Raw genomic sequence first — 18,581 nt, 5'->3', positions numbered from 1 at the left:
GCAGGCCCTGTTCATACTCCAGAACTTGCTGGCTTAGTAATGGGAGCACTTGTTAGTGGCTGCTGCTTGCATGTATGTTGTTTGCTGCACCCCTTATCATCTTACTCTACTGTGCCTGGAAACAGTTTGATAATAGCTATGGACATGAGCCTGGGCTGGCAGATGGCCAGGGAACTACTGATGTTGCACTGCTGCTGAACTGGGCAGACTGGAATTACAGCATGAATTCAAGTCAGAGGGACTGTGACCCGGGGATAAGCTCACATGAGAATCACAGAATCTTGCACCCAAAGCATTTCTGGACGTGAATAAGTCCACACTGAAGCAGGTATACCCCACAGCATCTGTAACCACAGATAAGGTCATGATGTAGCAAATATACCCCTGAAGGAACTGTGGCCCATGAGTAAGGCTGTGCAGAACAGGTTAAGGGAGTAATAGACTACAGGAATAATACCTGTTCATGAGAATCAAAGGATGAGAATGGAGGTTGTGGTTAAAGAGAACATATTGGACAGCACAGGACCTGAGAATGACAGTGTATGGAATAAGGGGTGGGGATTGTACTGGTTTCGGTTGAGACAGATTTCTTCATAGGAGCTGGTGTAGTCCTGTGTTTTGGATTTTTGATCAGAACAGTGTTGATAACACACCTACAATTTAGTCACTGGTGAGCAGTGCTTACACAGCCTCAGGGCCTTTTCTGCTGCTCACGTTGCCACACCAGCCCATCAAGCAGGACTGCACAAGACGCTGGGCAGGGGCACTGCATGGACAGCTGACCCAAACAGACCAAAAGGATGCTCCACCCCACCATTTCATATCATTCTCAGCAATAAAACTGGAGGAAAAGAGGAGGAAATGAGGAGCATCTGAAGTTACAGAGTCTGCCTTCCCATTTAACTAGAATTTTCTCAAACACACCCTTGTGATTGATCCAATTCCCCTGTCCAGTGGGTTAGTGAGCAAGTATCTGGGTGCTGCTGAGCTGCCTGCTGGGTTCTGTACTGAAAGTGATCACAAGCACCTGGTGGCCAGAAGCAATGAAGATCACTGTAGCAAACAAAGAACACTTACAACTGCAGTTCCTGCTGTTGGGGTCCAAGGTGTAGTGAGCAGCACAGCCACATCTAAATCCATTTGGTATAGCAAGGCACAAGTGACCACAATGACCATTATTTTGCACACAATCATTCAAGCCATCCTGACGTGAAGAATGGAAGACCAGTATATCCATCACAAAATCCAGATGACCCTGAATAAGTGTCCTGTTCTTCCCACTGGTCTTGTCTGCCCTTTCTATACTATGAAGATTCCAGTCTGTCCAGTAGATGTAGTCACTATACTGGGTCAATCCAAATGGATGAGGTAGATCATCTGCTATGATTTCTCGTTCTTGTCCTGCAAAAATAACAAATTATAGCATTTTAGTCAAGAAACAAATCATTTGCAGACCAATTCAACCCACAGAAACCTAAAGTTGGGCAGAATTCCCAACACTGTCACACTTGGTGGCTCATTTAGCAACATTCAAAACAGATTTAACACCTCTAGAGCATCAGGTGGCCTCTGCCAGAGATCCACTACCAAAGTCTTAACATGAATCAGTTCCCCTAAACATTTTCAAACACAAACTTCTATGAATCTGCCACTTTATATGAAGAGCCCACCCGAGACTTTAGAACCTGCTAACTAAAAATACAAGCACACAGCTTTGTAAGCTTCAGCACCCCTCCTTACTGCAAAGTAACGTTAACCATAGGTTCTGCTTAAAAACTAGTTTAATTTACCACAGATTATTTAAGTATTATGTTTCTTCCCAGTACCACAATCAGCTTCTAGTCCAAATTTGCCTCTGGCTACTTTGTTTCTCCAAGTAAACACAGAATTTTAGCAAGAGCTCTGAAAGATCATACACTGGATGGGGGAAAAAAAAAAAAAAAAAAAAAAAAAGCCCCACCAAAACTCTAGAAAAAGCAGCAATGCAATTTCTAAGTAGCAGCATTCATTCAGCAGAACTTATCCCAAAGCCATATATACAAGCAATGCAAAGCCACCATTAGCCTTGGAATCCAGAACTGCATGGCTCTGTTCTCCTGAGCTTCAATTGTTGTTTTCTTTTTGTTATGGCTTTTTAGAAAGTCCTTTCTCTAAACATCCACCTCTAGCATCATCTTGTGAATTAACATCAACATTTTACTGTAGCTGGAGATCAAGACAATGCATACCTAAGTAAAAGCTGATATACAGTCATCACCATGTGTTTCCTTCTAATACTTCCTTTTCTGGGACACACACAGTGGTATCCTGAGAAACTATCAAAGCAATTATTCAAACGTATTTAGGTCATCAGCTAAAATTGAAGACCTGCAGCTCAGTATGTGTGTACAGAACCTTAAGGCATTGCAAAGGGTAAGTAAAACTGTTGTTTAGCTCTAATTGTATCTAGTTTCTAGTAAGTTAATTCAGTTCAATACTAATCTCTAGTTAAGCTCACTCAAAATGTGTGAGAAAGTCTTTTTTCCATTAGCAGTTTGTTTTTTTAACCAGGTTTCTCCCCTCTCTCACACAACCAAAGCATAAGATCTCCAGATAAAAGCACATCAACCCTTGGAAATAGGTACCCCTAACTCAGAAGATACAGGCTCATAATAACACCTTAAAAAAAACAACACCTCATTTTACCGGTAGCTTTTCATTGAAGATATAAAAGTAAAAATAAACGGGATGCAGGGAAATGGTGTGTGTCATCAACCAGATCACTGCTACAACAAACCTGTATGAGTTTCCTTAAATATTGGTTTAAGTATGTTGGACTCATCAGCCTTGTTCTTTATTTTGGGATACCACAGAGGTGCTGATTCCCATCTACCAAAGGCCTCTCCTTGGAAATGGAATGCATGATGTCAAGTCACAAGCTTCTGGATTCCACCTCTGATCCTACCACGGATTCACTGAGTGGTATTTGGAAACTTACATAACCTCTGTTTTCCCACACATGAACTTACATCTGCCTCACCTAACAGCTTAAAGACTATTTTATAATTACAGAACTGTTAAAGGATACAAAAGCTCTACGTCAGCTGCAAAAAAAAACCCCAAAATTATCTCCTTTCATTCAATTAATAATTAAGTTGGTTTCAACCATCGGAGTTTACTAAACCACCTGCAAGCAAATAAATGGAATCCTAATGGAAAATATGAAAATACACAAGATATACATGCACATTTAGTATTAATAACGTTATTTCAACTTTTTCCAATTCCTACTTACCACCAATTAGTCACATGCAGGTTCTAAGTCTAATGAATGTAATAAACTCAGCATCTTAGGGAAAAAGATAAGTGATTTAAGAGCTCATTATGGAGACAGTAATTCAAAGGATTTAATTAGAACACTCTATAACTCCATTCAGTTGCTTTACTGTGGCCACTGCAAATCTCTACACTTGATGGAGTAATTCTGTGATGCAATCTAATAGATTACCTAGCATATTTGATGATTCGATCATGCTGGTGTCTAAGTCAGTCCAATACAGTCGTTGGTCTGCATAATCAATGGTGAGGTCATTGGCACGACCCACTTTATCCACCAAAGTGATGCTGTTTGTTCCATCCATATATGCTCGAACGATCCTAGGTTTACCTCCCCATTCTGTCCAGTACATGTACCTGCAACGAGAAGTGGAACAAAATGATACAACTTCATGAGACTGAGTTAAGCTGTTCAGCTTTGTTTTCTAAATTTGCTTAAAATAAATGGTCTGCCAAATGCACTGTCACATACAAGCAGAAAGAAACAAAACATAGAAGAACAACACTGTCCCTTACCCTTTGGTAGGGTCAAGAGCCAAAGACCTTGGGTTGTCCAAGTCCTTCCACACAAGGACCTGCCTATACTGTCCATCCAGACGGGCTACCTCAATTCGATTAGTTCCAGTATCTGCCCAGTAGAGGTTCTTTCCCATCCAGTCTACAGCCATTCCCTCGGGGTAATCTAGCCCAAATTCAATCACATGTTCAACAGAGCTCCCATTCATGAATGCTCGACTTATGGTCTGAAAAACAATTGTGTAAAAATATTTAAGCATTTACAGACACTGCAACCAAGGTAAAAAGTAATTATTATCAAATTTAGCTTACAGAGTGTTTAGTAAAACAACAACTATCTACTGGTGTTACTTCTTGAAAATAAATGTCTGTTGTCAAAAAAGCATACAGCCATTTACAGAACAAAAAGACCTGAATTTTCAGAAAGGTTAACAGTTTCTTATGACCGATCCAAAGTGCCTTAAAAGGACATGACTTCCAGAAAGCACAATGTACCTGCAGATTCTTCCTTGACCCTTCTTCCTCTCCCCTGATAGTACATAAAAATATATATATACTGAAGTATTTAATTCTCCATAGTGTTTTAAGTTGAAGGAACAAGTCACAGATTCAACAAAATCAGAATTATTCTTTTTTCTCATGATCGGTCATCTTTAGCAAATTTGCTGATCCTATCGATATTTTAGTTCTATACAGTCAGCAAAATAAGCCATAATGCAAGGACTGTATATGAATAAATAAGCCATTCCCAAAAACAAACAACAAAACAACTTCCAAATTCACCACTGGGAACACCAAGATCAGTGCACAGTTATCTACTTTTGGTAGCATCTTAGCTCTAAGAGATGTTTTACATTTTTAAAGGCAAATCACAAAATTAGTATTTTAATGTGTATAATACTCTTTTGAACATGAGTCCTCACATAACCAGAGGCTATAGGAGATTAGGGATGTAGCAACCATCAAGGAGAACGGTATGGAAACAGGAGGAGGGCTCTTAAGTTACACTACTTGCTGCCAAGATGCAGAATGTGGAGGGACAGGGGAATGAAAACTCAGATACGCTGAAATGTATGCGATACATATGTAAAGTACAGTGAGATGGATAACTTAAGGGGCCGTATACAAGTGAAACAGTACCCAGTTCTACACGGAATCAGACTAGGATCTGAATGATACAGCTGAAGTAAAGCATTTTCCACTACCAATGGTTAAGACAACCACAGCCCCAGCTTTCCACATGCTTGCCTGATATTTATTTAGTAATCATGTCTGCAGCACCCTAATTTGTTATATTGGCACTGTTCCTAGAGTAAAGGTACCCACATCAGTACTTTTAGTGCTGAAGCACAACCCTCGTTAGTCTTAGAGAGCTATGTAAACTATCCCTACAAGTGAAGTTTTTCCTATTATGGTTTAGGTACCTTGGCAAGACAAGTACAACTGTTCTTGGAAAACTTATTAAGAGGTTAAACAGCGAAATTCAGTTCCAGTGAAGCGAATGTACTGGTTTCTACAATTACTTAATTCACTTCAAAAAGTAACACTGACAAAGAACACAATGTTCACTTCAGCATTCACCTGGATATGAACCAAACACATGAGAATGGAATTTCAAACTGCTAGAGAACACACTGACTTAAGATGGGGGGTGAGCAGGGTGCAGTTAACATGACATGGAGAAAACCAGACAAGTTCCCTGGCCTACTTTGTGCCAAGCTGAAGCCTTGGGCTAACAGCAACCACTACAAAGTTCGCTTGCCAGAAGCGAATATTAAGTAGGGTTGTCCTCCAAATCAAAATTGGAAGGTGGTAAAAAGCTTGGGGGGGATGCCAGCTTACTATGTGACATGAAAACAGCATTTCTACAATAAAAGCATATATGGATGCAGCATATGCAGCATCAGAGACTTCAGCATTCAGTATGAGCAGACAACACTTCGGACTTTTATCTGAAATGGGAACATGCCTGTCACCCAACTGTGCATACAACAATGCAACTGTCTTCATCTCCAAGAGTCTCCTTGGATGCAATTCAATGACAACATTAGCAACTGCAGGATAGATCATGTAACAGAGACCTTTGTTAGATCAAAGAAACTGCTCTGTGGCTTTATATTCAGGGAATTCACATGTCAGTAATACCTTCAAACTAACATCAGTCCAATAGATTCTGTTATCAGAAACATCAAAATCCAGAGCAGATGCTTCCTTGACTCCAGTAAGAGGAATAGCAACATCATTATTATTGGTTTCAAGGGAAATCCTGTGAATTGCTGCTCTGCTTGTGAAAACTAAGAAGGCTTCAGGAATGATGCAAGTCTTCATGTCACTCAAGAGCTCAAGGCCAATGGGACAGGCACACCTGGTCTCCTGGGGTGTAAAGAAACAGAGATGGCTGCAGCCTCCGTTGTTCTCTGCACATGGATTAGTTCCTGAAAAACAAAACAAAACAGATATTGGTGTGTTATGGAGATGGGGGGAAGAGGAGGGTAAAGTTGAGTGAAAATGTAGTGTGACTATACATTTTCAACATAAGTTAACCTTATGGATTGCTAACAAAGCCATTCAAAACCGGTTCTTTTCCTCTAGCCAGGCATTAGGAGGCTGGTCCCACCCCCTTCCTATATATGAAGAACTACCACAAACATATTTTACAACTTCCCCAAAGACTAGTTCCTTTACAGAAAGCAAGCAATTATCCTCATTCTTTTCGATCCAGTGCTCCATCTTTATATCTCTTTGAAATCATCAGTTTTAAAAACATGTCTGAGTCCAACGACACAAAATAACGAGAAAATAACTGGGTAACTGCAGTTCTTTCCCAGCTGTTCAGTCACTAGAATCTCTCATTTATTTTGTTCAAGTCAACAACCATGACCAGGCAGTGTAGGAATAAGGAGGGAAAAGTAAGGATCAAAAGACACTTGCTTGTCTTTCTCCATCAGTTGGAACCAGGGATTCACAAGTTATCACAAAAAAACTCCAAGATCAGTTTCATCCAGCTTTTAGCTCTCCCTTTTTAAGACATACAGATCAATGTCAACTTATACCAAGTTACAATCTGAAGACTCTACAGTCCTTCAAGCAAAACAAAGAGTTCCACGTGATTGTGAGAGTTTTCTATACTTCAGTCGTCAGGGCAAGATTTAATTGCTGAGATGTTAAAAATCAGAGTGCCTTTTGCATTCAGGTATCTATGTGATAGCCACTAACTCTGCCTGTATCATTCCATGTAGCAAAACATATTCTGCCAACAGAAGAACACTGGGACTTGGTACTGGAAAAGGGCAACAGAAAATGGTGCAATACTGTGAGCACTGGAACTTCTAGAGATCAGAGCCAGCAATAAAATTCTTCTCACAAAAATTCAGAGTACGGCAGAAGCTGCAGAGGACTTAGGTATCATTATAAAATCACTATAATATCATTATAAAATTGGAAGCCCAAATTTCTTTTGCAACACTCTATTTCCCCAGCTTTACAAAAACAAGTGCAGCTTTCCTTTAAAAGGCTTCAAACACTAAAGACCATAGTCATCCTCATTACAAGTGATGAACAGCTGCTTAGTGAAAGCAAGAGCTTCTAGAAACTACTTTAGACACACTCCATAATTGACCAGACTTACCAAAAACTTTGGTAACACTTGTTGCTTTAAGGCCCATCAAGTCTGGCAGCTGATCAATAATAATGTCTCTGCTAGCCCTTATCTTGTGAACTCTTTCAATGCTTCGCCTCTGCCAGTCAGTCCAATAGATGTAATCACCCAGCAGTGTGAACCCAAATATATGCGGAAGTTTATCTTCTAAGAGGGTTTTCCTCATTGTTCCATCAACATTTATGACCTGTGAGACACATGAAAAAAATAGGAAAAAGTAAGTCCTAGTTGAAAATTTTCAGTGCAGACAGCATCAAGTTCTGTACCATGCTTAATTCAAAAGACAATAATTTATTTTTTGTATGTGATTAGTGATGATCACATCTTATTAAATTACTATTTGACTTTATTTGACTTTTAACATACATTCACACCTGTGGTAGGTATCCAAATAACAGCAACAGAAACCTTCAGATTGAAAGCTTGCTGCTCCTATTACAGTCACCCTTGCAATACTTTACAAAATAGGTCTCCCATACACCACCAGCGCAACAGCAGAGGTAAGCAGTCAGCTGCTGCACCCTGTATTTAATCACACTGCGCACAAAAGAAATCACTGCCGTTAACAGTTCATGTTGCATTGCTACAGCACAGAGGTCGTCTTCAGGGCTCCTTCCAGACAGAAAGCCTCCTGCTGGAGACACTTAAAAATAACACTGACATTCTTTAAAACTTAAGTTTCGGAGGAGTTTCGTGTCATCCAATCCATTCTGTGATGAAGCAGCCGAGACTTAAGATTAATGCCTTTTTGTTTTGTGAAGCTAAATAAAGTACATTGGGAAAAAAAAAAAAAGGTTATGTCTGCGGTTAAAAGCCAAATGGTTCTGCAATTATCTCATTACATCATGTCCAGGCAAACCCCAAATGCTCACTTATTTAGAACAGTATCAATCCCACAGGCTGTACTGCAGGTTCAAAAGTTCATCACACATACTCAGGTGCCAGAGCCAAACTGGTGCATCGTCCTGTAAATAAGACATTTCCCTTACAAACGCAACAGTGCATCAGCAGGACAACACTCAAACCAGTGCATTTCTGACTACTTTTACAGATACGGGCAGTACGAGTATAGTTCAAGCACCAGAGCTGTTGACCAAAAACGCCAGGCACTGATTGGATCTGAGGACACAGAAACATACTTTTTTTCCTATTAATCTATATCTGTGCACACCTGCACATGTTGTCAACAACCACACTTGCTACTGAAAGTACCAAATGAAAGCCTGTTAGGCAATCCAGTCCTCCTGATCAAGCACAGAAGAAAAAGGTGCAATCAGACAGCAAACAAATGTTTAATGGCTCACACTTTGGCTAAGAAGGAGATGGAATAAGCTTTTCCTCTCCATCTGAACACTCCTGCGCCACATCGTGTCAGCCTGTGGATCCCAGCAGGCTTCCCTTGGATGCAAAGTGCAGCTCTGACCTGGAGGGGTGGTGTGATGGGTTGCAGACCCTTCCTGGTGGTAGCCAATCCACGGCAATGGGCATGAAGCATTAACTAACTGAGAACTAACTGGGCTGTCTGGCAGCAAGACAGGTCAGACAGTTCACTGAAGGTACAGGCACGCTGCCATTCGGAGTTTGCTGTCATCCATCTTTCCAGAGATCATCTCCATTCCAGAGCATTAACTTAAACCACGAGGACACAGGAGAAAAACCCTATAAACAGTCCTCACAGTAATGCCAGAAGCACGACTCATTCCGCTAAAACTGCACAGCTCATAAAATATCCTATTATCTCATCATTTATTGCTTGCAGCCTGCCAACTACAGCCAAAGGGAAGCTGTCATGGAGCATTTTTGCCATTATTATTCAGAACTTTTCTTCAACACACCTTAAAGGCAGAGGAAAGTGGGTATTTTTTTTTTCCCTATTTAGAGTTTTCATCCTCTTTCAATAACTGATCAATGGATTTTTGACTTAGGTCAAAGGACAAATGCAAGGCTGAAATCTGCTATATATTCCACACGGAACACTGAACGGTCCCCTTGAACAGACACACTCTAGAAGCTCCTGATTAGTTCTCAGACTTCAATAAATCTCTTAACGAGGTATCACAAAGCTCAGCCAAAACCTGTGGTGGGCAAAACAAAATCAACATCAAACGCCTTAATGAACTGAATTACACACAAAAGCACGGTGAGGGGATAAAGTGTGCCTTGATTTTTTTCTTTTTCTTTTTTTTTTTTGCTGCTGCTGCAGTGTATGCAAAGCAACTTAGCATTTCCAAATATAACACTCCAAGGCTCCTGGCTCTTTGAAGAAGATTAAAGTAAACAACGCAATTAAATTCTACACATCAGTGTGATTCGTGTAGTCAAGTTATATTTCAGGCGCATCTGTGAAAAACAACAACCATTCAGCTTATATACAGAACGTCTTTTGACAGAACAACAAAGGGAACTCAGACACCTTGCTCCTATATTTAATTCATTAAGAAAAGACAAAATTCATTCAATTGCTACAAAGCTTAAACAAATGGAAACCAGTTATCAGGTTGAGCTAAATCTGTGTGAGCAGTAAGCGGACACAAGAGGTTGGCAATGATAGAACATCATGACTGCCATATTACTAGGTTGGTACAGGTCTACGGCTCATTTCTCAGTGTGTGATTTTAGTCTGTGGGAAAGGAAAGTTCCTTGAATGGCTTCCGATAATTCTCTCCAGAAGATCCTAAGAAGGCATCTCAAGGGAATTATGCCCAGTCTTTCTGGCTAGAGAAAGAACCTGCAGGAAAAACCATGTGGGTGGCAGCCAACATGAGAGAAAAAGACAAAGAAAAAGGGAGAGAAATGGAGAACTCCAGAGGGTCAAAAAGCTGCCTCCAAAAGAGAAGAGTAAAGCAGCTGTGAGCAGTCTGTACCACAGTCTATATTCAGCTGGGTTTAAGCCGTTCGTTAACATTTCCAACAGCTGAAGAACCACCACCTTTCATCAATGCTTCAGGATAAAAGTGGGCTCCTCCCCTCTCATTCTAATGAGGTTTAATGCCAGGCATGTGTTGGCAGACGATGGCAAGCTGAAAAGAGAATGGAAGTAAAGCAGATGGTCCCAGAACCTACATATCAAAAATGGTTGGAGGACAGTTGGACAGCAGACCTATCTGGGAATTTACACACAGACGGATTACAGATTTGCAGACTCCACAATTTGCAGATGCAGGTAGTGACACAGCATCATCCTTCACGTACAGATTCTTTCCACTCAGAGACTTCCATCGTTTTTCACTACAGGTCACAGTTTAGCTTGCTGAGGAAGCAGCAGGAGAAGATACTTCTCTGTGGCTACACATGGGTCAGATTTTCACTCATAACACAAAAGCCACATTGAGATGTTCAAAAAAAGAGGATAACAAGTAGGATTATCAAATCTCATGACTCTTTTTGACAGCCTTCCCTCACAAGCACCTTTACAAAGCTAAAGCACAGCAGTAATGACCAACTGTCTTCAAAGAACTGCAGTGGCACACAGAACAAAAAGTAGTTGGTGCACAATAATAATAATAATAATGATAATAATAATAACAACAACAACAACAACCTGTCTCAGGACATCTCTCAAAAGTGCCTCCAATCCTGAGATCCATCCATTAGTAATGATTTAAAACTATAAGGCAAAGACCATATTGATGATATCATACAAAGATATCAACAAAGTTCATTTCATTCTCACTACGCAATGTCATCTCATATGGAATGGTTTCACCATATCAGTCTGTTCTGTCTCATGAAAATAAAATCTACATTGCCAAATGAATATAAAATGTTAATTAGCTACCTGTTTAGAAACAAAACAAAACAAAAAGTCCCAGAAACTTCCTATCAAAAAGCCAAATACAACACAGTATAACTTCACATTACAAAAAATACAGTCTTAAGTAATCTTTAGTGATCCCTCATTTTCACTGGGAATTACATGCACAAAATATATTCCCATGCCTGTGCTGAAAGCATCAGCATGTAAAGTGGCTGTTTATTTGCAGCACAGATCTGTTCATACTTTTCACATTAAATTACCACCATACCTGATGACCTTCAATGACTCGTCTCCTAGGACAATACATTTTTATTTCCACAGAGAGTACTGCATTTTCAGACAGACTTTACAAAACACAAGCACACGTAATAAGCTCCTACAGACACTGATGAATAGATAAATTTCTTCTTGCTGGGAAGGTGGTGTTAGCGTGATTGTAATCTTGAACCTGTTTACATTTTATGAATCTAATCTAGAAACAACTAATGTTCTCCATATGAAGCACTGTTACATCAGCCTGACATTTCCAGGACTTAGTTGTGCTCACAGGATATCAAACAGTTAAAGGTGCAGCTGGTAAATTCTGCAACTGTTCTGTGCTAAGCAGGAACATTATATGGCATGCCTGGCTCCTTAAAAGGGGAAAAAGTTAAATGCAAACATACTCAAAACTAATTTATGGCAACTGGTGGCTAGAACCTAAAGCACAGATGTTTCACTAAATCGGTATTTCAATTTGATTTTTAGGTGGAAGTTGCTTATTTAATACACTTCAGGGAAATCTTACCTTCTGTAAACAAACTTTTTAATTTTGAAACATTGAACACTGCTGTAGTTGTTTAAAGGGGCCTCCAGCAAATCTGTAGCTAACTTCTGTTATGAAAACAATATTCTTCACCAACTATAGTTCACTAGTCTGGGAAAGGGGAAGAATATATAGGTTTTAAAGTAAGAAATACACATCTTGCTCTTTATTTGCTTTTCTCCTCATCTCCCTTTCCTCCAAAGTGATCTGAATAGTTCTGTAGTATTTTTACTCCCCCATCTCTCCCCCCTCAGTAAAACCAACCACTTTCTCAACTTCATACTCAGAAGTCCATGAAAATAACACATCAATAAATATTTAGCACAGAATCATAGAATCTCCAAGGTTGGAAAAGACCTTTGAGATCATCATTGAGCAACTGAAGCATCCAAACATTATTCTTGAGGAAGTCAAAGGGATGTCAAGAATAACAGCTGGACATTACCTTGCACTGAAGTTGATGGTGGCATCAGTTCAGGTCAACCATTCTAAAGAAAAGACTTGTCTCCTTTTTCAGTGTTACCATGGCAATTTCTATTTCATTTCAAGTTAGGATTAAGTTAAACATAGTATTTACTACTCCTATTTCTCTCTATTAAATTATCTATTTACAGACAATGAGAGATCCATGAACAATTGGTTGAGAAATACTAGCCTAGTCAAAATGCCCTCTTGAGCTCTTCCCTTCAAAAGTCAACCTCTACCCCCAAGAGCAGCAGAGGGGCAGGCTGGTGACCAGCAACAGGACACGGGGTTGTACCCAATGAACATAAACCCAAAGTTGTTTCTATTAGCAGTAGCAGGCATTGCTCAGCACTAGACTGCATGGGGCACTTCTGGTTCATGATACTTGTAACACAGATAAATGAAGAAAAAAAGAATCATAGAATGAATCCTAGAATGGCCTGCACTGAAAAGGACCACAGCGTTTCAACCCCCTGCTATGTGCAGGGTTGCCAACCACCAGACCAGGCTGCCCGGAGCCACATCCAGCCTGGCCTTGAACGCCTCCAGGGATGGGGCATCAACAACTTCCTTGGGCAACCTGTTCCAGTGCGTCACCACCCTCTGTGTGAAAAACTTCCTCCTAATATCTAACCTAAACCTCCCCTGTCTCGGTATAAAACCATTTCCCCTTGGAAAAGGGAGAATTGCAGAAAAATGTGATTACTGTTTAATATCAAAGACTAGAACTAATTTACGCAAACCAGAATTTAAAAAGAACTCATCTAAAAAATTAAATGCACGTGCAGCAGCAAGCAAAACAATGTTCAACCTGGATGTCACTTTTATCTACCAACATAACACAAAGGCATTACCCCATCTGAGCACTTGTTTATGCATGGCATAACACTGTAGGGTTTTGTTTGCCTTTTATTTTTTAACACAGCAATAAGGCACGCATTCTAAATTAAAAAAAAAATATTTGCAGTCATATTATGGGTCTACTTGCAAATTTCCCTGCAGAAAGCTTACAAATTAATCAGAAACGTATGTTCAAGCTTTATTTAAACCTGCTGGAATTTCTAACAAGAAGAAACAGCAGCTTTAAGAAACCAGTGGTAAGTTGCATACAAAAAATTTTTATATATATATATATATGTGAATATATATATATATATGCTTCACATATATATATATATGTGAAACACCTGTAATAACCATTTCATTGTCCAACAGAAGAACAGCAAGAAATCATCTAAAAATGATTACTTCTGAACAAATACTTGAGCTATGAATACTTAGATTTGCAAACAAAACGTGCTCAATAAATTTAATTCTAAAGCTGATTTATACAACATTACAGACTGTTCTTTTAGCCTTGTTAGTGTATTCAGAGTTCACATACTCAAAACTATAAACCATAATAGCAACAAGCTGTAAGGCCATTTTCAACTTGGTCTCCTTCGCCAGCCTAATCTGTTAAAACAAATGCTATTAGGGATTTAGATAATATTTCATAGAGATCACGAGCTAATTTAACTGCAAGGCTAGTTCCCACTGCTCTGGTGAGATGGATGCCATAATTTCAATTATTCTGTGAGGAAGGCTGGATTACTCCTGGTCTTTCTATAGGAAAACAAAAATTATTCACTTCTCCTTTATTTTAGTCTAATCTAGAGACATCAGCCTTGCCCAAACTAAGATTTCAGAAAAAAAGCAGTTCATTTTCAGCTATGAAAGCCAGTAGTTTGACAGGCACCCATAAGAAGGCCTAAGTCTTCTCCCAAGAGAACACTTGTCTCCACAAACTTCAGAATATTTAAGGCAAAGTAAAGCTTCAGGATGCTTGTTTACCTTCCTCAACAGACACACGTAAGCTGAGGCTAGAACTTTAACCACACAATGGCACTGCAGCTTCATGATCAACTTAAACTGACACAGCCATTAGAAACGATGGTCCAAAACTCACTCCTACACACCAGCCTTTGCAGCTCCTTCTCATTTCATTTTGTGCCAGTATACACATTTCTGTGGCTGATCCGTCAACCAGATCAAGGATTTAATACACAGAAAAACTATTTTATTTTCCTGTTCTTTCTCAGTTACAGTGCTGACTTAAACAAATCTCAATATTTTGCTGTAAACCTCATTGGAAGGTTCATGACTCAATTGTGACCTGAAGCAAAATGCTCTTATTTTTTTTTCCACCAATCTTTCTCAGAGAGCACTGAAGGCCTAGACTGCAGGTAACACAACAGAAACTCCAGCCCAACCTGGGACGTATGCTATCATGTGGCCTGTGTGAATAGAACCCAGCTGAAGAAACACCATAAAGCTGTAGGTAGAAAGGTGAAACAAGCATGGAAACTTTTTCTCCCACTTTCCAGTTCCAGCCCTGCAAAATTACTGGATATTCTCAACTGTCTAAATGATACAATTATAGTAAAGAACAATACATAATGATCACCAGTTTCTTTTTGAGGGAGATGGTAGATTTAGGTTGGGTATAAGGAAAAAGACTTTTACCAAAAGGGCTGTGAGGCACTGGCACAGGTTGCCTGGGGAGGCTGTGGGTGCCCCAGTCCTAGAGACATCCATGGTCAGGCTGGACAGGACTCTGATCTCCTACCTACTTGTAGGTATTCCTGTTCATTGCAGGGGAGTTGGACCAGATGGCCTTTAAAGATCCCTTCCAACTCCAATGATTCTATGTTCACATTTTTTTGTTTCTTACACAGAACAATCATACAGAAATTGAAGCAGACACAATACTTTCAATTTTTGAGGCTTTTTCTGTAGTAACATCAATGACACAGTCAATTCCATGTTACATTAATACAAGGGTAATGTGTTTCATGTACAACGTTCATCTGCAGTTTGGTGAACCCCTCCTGCCAACATTGTGATCCCCTCAGCTGAAAGTAAGTCATCTGGAAATTTACCGTGCATTTGCACAACAACAAAAATCAGTGCCCCGTGAAGCTATTTTATTAACTGTTTCTTCAGAAAAGACATAGAGATAAGCATTACTCACCTCCACTATTTGCACTCCACCTTATACTCTGCAAGGTTCTTCTATTCTGTGGTCCCCAGCACATATGGAAAGGATAGTGAACCAACCATGTGCCAGCAGTGGCGGTGACTGAACCACACCACTGCTATAAAACGAGAAACTTCAACCCCAGTTTTGGTGCAATTATGTTAATAAGCCACAAACATAACCAGAGCAGGAAAAAAAAAGGACTCAGAATTTTCTTTTACTCTAGATTTACTCTAGAAAGACAAGGCTTGTAAGCATATTTTAAAGTAATAAATTTGTAATAGGTGACAGACTTGCTCTTGAAATATTTCCTTCAATAGCACTGCAGCTTGTCCTACTTGACGAGCCTTTTGGTAGTAGTACCACCACCTGTACGGTATTATTGAGTACTTCTTCAGGCTTCCATTTTGTCAGATCTATATGATTGCATTCAATTCAAAAGCTTATTCTATATTGAATCAGAAAAAAACCTGAGGAATTGTAGCTGTAGTGGGAAAATCTGCATGCCATATGCTAGATTACCAAGACACCTCATACCAAAGATACTGTGAACTAAACGTAATTTTGCCATTGTGATGAAATGAACCACCATTTCTTGATAGACTGGTATCATAGAGGAAAAAAAAAGGTTGTGTCTCAGTAGGTACTGTGGGGACATCCAAACTCTTTACTCTGCCTGTTTAGCCAAGACGTATTCTTTCTCAACATCACACAACTAATATTCTACTCTTCCCTTTAGCCAACTTTAAAACACTGAAAGCAGCTCAAAACAAGGCTAGACAGTCTATTTCAGCTACCTTCTGCATTTTCATTTAAGAAGTCTGCTTGAAAAGCACATCAGCTATTGAGAATGAGACACTGTGCTGCATTCATACTCCATGTGTATAAATCATTCCCTCCAGCATCTCACTCAAGGGTCAAGTCCAGCTACAGAGAATGTTGGCCCAGTTCCACCTCGCAGGAAACTTACCTCCCATAGGGCTTTAGGTGGAAGACTCCCAATGCCAGCTGAAGTACATTAATGGGCTGTGGAGCCCCTGCTTTACTAGAGATCTCTGCCAACCCCACATGGTAACAATCGCTCATTTAGCAAACTCAGTAATTGACAATGCTTTTTTTCAGTATAATCTCCACCAAGTTTGTAAGCCTGCAAGAAGACCTGGTTTCAGTTTTCACGGACACAAATATTCAACTTCTTTTCTATAGTTAGATTTAAACTTTGGCTCAATGTTCAGGGCCCCAACACTTGTGAGGCATTCTATCTCTGTTCCAAAAAGGGCTTGGCATTCCTGCATTAGATCCAGCTATACTTTTGAGCTAATACCTCACACAGCACTTTTAGCTTTAAGCTTGCTGTACACAAGGCACAGAAAAAAAGGATACAAGATTTTCAGGGATAAGACTGGCCTCATTCTGGCCTTTAAAACATTAGATCCTCGGGTGTGTTTCTTTTGCATTTATAACTATCTGAAAGGGTTTCATTTCAATATACCATTTCACCAGTAACCGTGAACAATTCCTTTGTAAAATACTCTAGGGAAGGCTAAAATACAATTTTTAAGGCATTGTCTCTTGCAAGAAAAAGCCTACGGCTACTTGCATCTTAATATAGTTCTACTTAGCACCGTTTATAGAAGAACGCAAGTGTCAGTAATTAACCTGTGATGTGTGCTCCAAGTGATACACATCTATATCAGATTTCCTTCTTACAAAAGCATACAGTCATCATACCTTATAGCCTCCCAGCAAGTACATTTAAATTGAGAACTGTAGGCCAAAGACCACCTAACAGACTTGTACTCTCACACAGACTGATACAATAGCATAAGAAACTTCCACTGTGATATTCAACTCATCCAAGCCTTGGAATGAGGAAGCTGACTCGTGCATTCAGAAACTAAGAATAATTAGTCACACGTATGTGTGTGTGTGAGCCATACTTGGATTATTTCTGCAGCGTGTGCCTTCGAAACAAGCTCACCTCACGTCACATAAAACAATCTGTAGACAGGCATAGGCATAACACAGGGCTCAGGAAGAGCTCAAGATGGGACCTAGCTGGATTCACCTTCAAGTGGAGACAACAGGCACCTGCTTCTTGTGGCTTGGTTGGTTGTTGGGGTTTTTTTCTGCCAGCTCAGCAAGCAGTGCCCAGTCAGAGCTATAGGATCTGACTTCAGACTTTACTCACTTTAGCTTCTGAGAGCCACAAGATCATTTTTATCATCACCAGGTCACTTCCCATGTGAGCAGGATCCACATCACCACCTCGACCAGAGTAAAAGGAAGAGCTGGACAGAGAACGTGTTGTGTTACAGCAGATTTCAAGGGAGAGAAGCAAAGCAAAACTAGCGTGTCAGATTCAAAGACGTCTAACAGCAATAAACTTAGCAGTCTGTCTGTGGCAGAGATGAAGGCACAGAGACAGGCTGCCTTACGCTAGGCAGCTGCTGTCTGGTTCGGAGAGCAGCAGACCTAGTGGACCTGCCTTTCAGAAGATGCCATCTCTGACTCATAAGGATAAACATCAATATAAAGCAGAGGGTGTACTCATTCTGTAATGTTGAAAGGCTCTTGTTCCCTCAAGACAGAGGCTTGAGCATTCAGTAGGCAAGAATATAGGTTTCACACAGCTGGGACAAGGGGTTGATAACATAATTCTTCAAGTTCTTCCATAAATTGGTAGGAAATTTATTTTAAACACATAACTCCCACCTGTGCTTCATGGGATGTCTGCATATATGGCTGCAGACCACTAATATCCCCTCAGACCTTTTAACAGGTTACAGAAATGATCGTCACTGTACCTGCCTGCTAAGCAGTGACTGGGGACAGCTTCACACCTTGGTCCTCACCCATCAAAGAGCTTCTGATCTGCTGGTATGCAAGTGCCAGAATGACATCTGTTTGTTGAGGTAGGGTAGGTAGAAATGGAAGACAGGTGGGGAAGCATGTAAAATAAATCTGAATTCTCAATATTTAAGAGATGCACTGGAAAGAGGAGAGAGCAAGCAAGGAACAAGAATGACTCCCGCTTTGTTTTGAG

General features: G+C 40.1%; 1 protein-coding gene across 2 annotated transcripts in view; it reads right to left on the bottom strand.

The window, feature by feature from the left end:
- LRP5 (LDL receptor related protein 5) overlaps nt 1–18,581 on the bottom strand; it is a 118,939-nt gene that overhangs the window by 19,983 nt on the left and 80,375 nt on the right. For both annotated transcript variants that reach the window (XM_015863806.3, XM_015863807.3), the window contains exons 8-12: nt 7,460–7,676; nt 5,977–6,266; nt 3,832–4,058; nt 3,488–3,672; nt 1,078–1,401 (exon numbers count right to left, since the gene is read on the bottom strand). In XM_015863806.3, coding sequence (XP_015719292.1) covers nt 1,078–1,401; nt 3,488–3,672; nt 3,832–4,058; nt 5,977–6,266; nt 7,460–7,676 — 1,243 coding nt within the window. The remainder of the gene's footprint in view (nt 1–1,077; nt 1,402–3,487; nt 3,673–3,831; nt 4,059–5,976; nt 6,267–7,459; nt 7,677–18,581) is intronic.

This window comes from Coturnix japonica, chromosome 5, assembly GCF_054131305.1.
Source record: "Coturnix japonica strain WE chromosome 5, WE-NBRP24, whole genome shotgun sequence".
NCBI lineage: Eukaryota > Metazoa > Chordata > Aves > Galliformes > Phasianidae > Coturnix > Coturnix japonica.
Note: the sequence above shows the minus strand (reverse complement) of the source record. Positions and strands in the feature narration are given on the sequence as shown.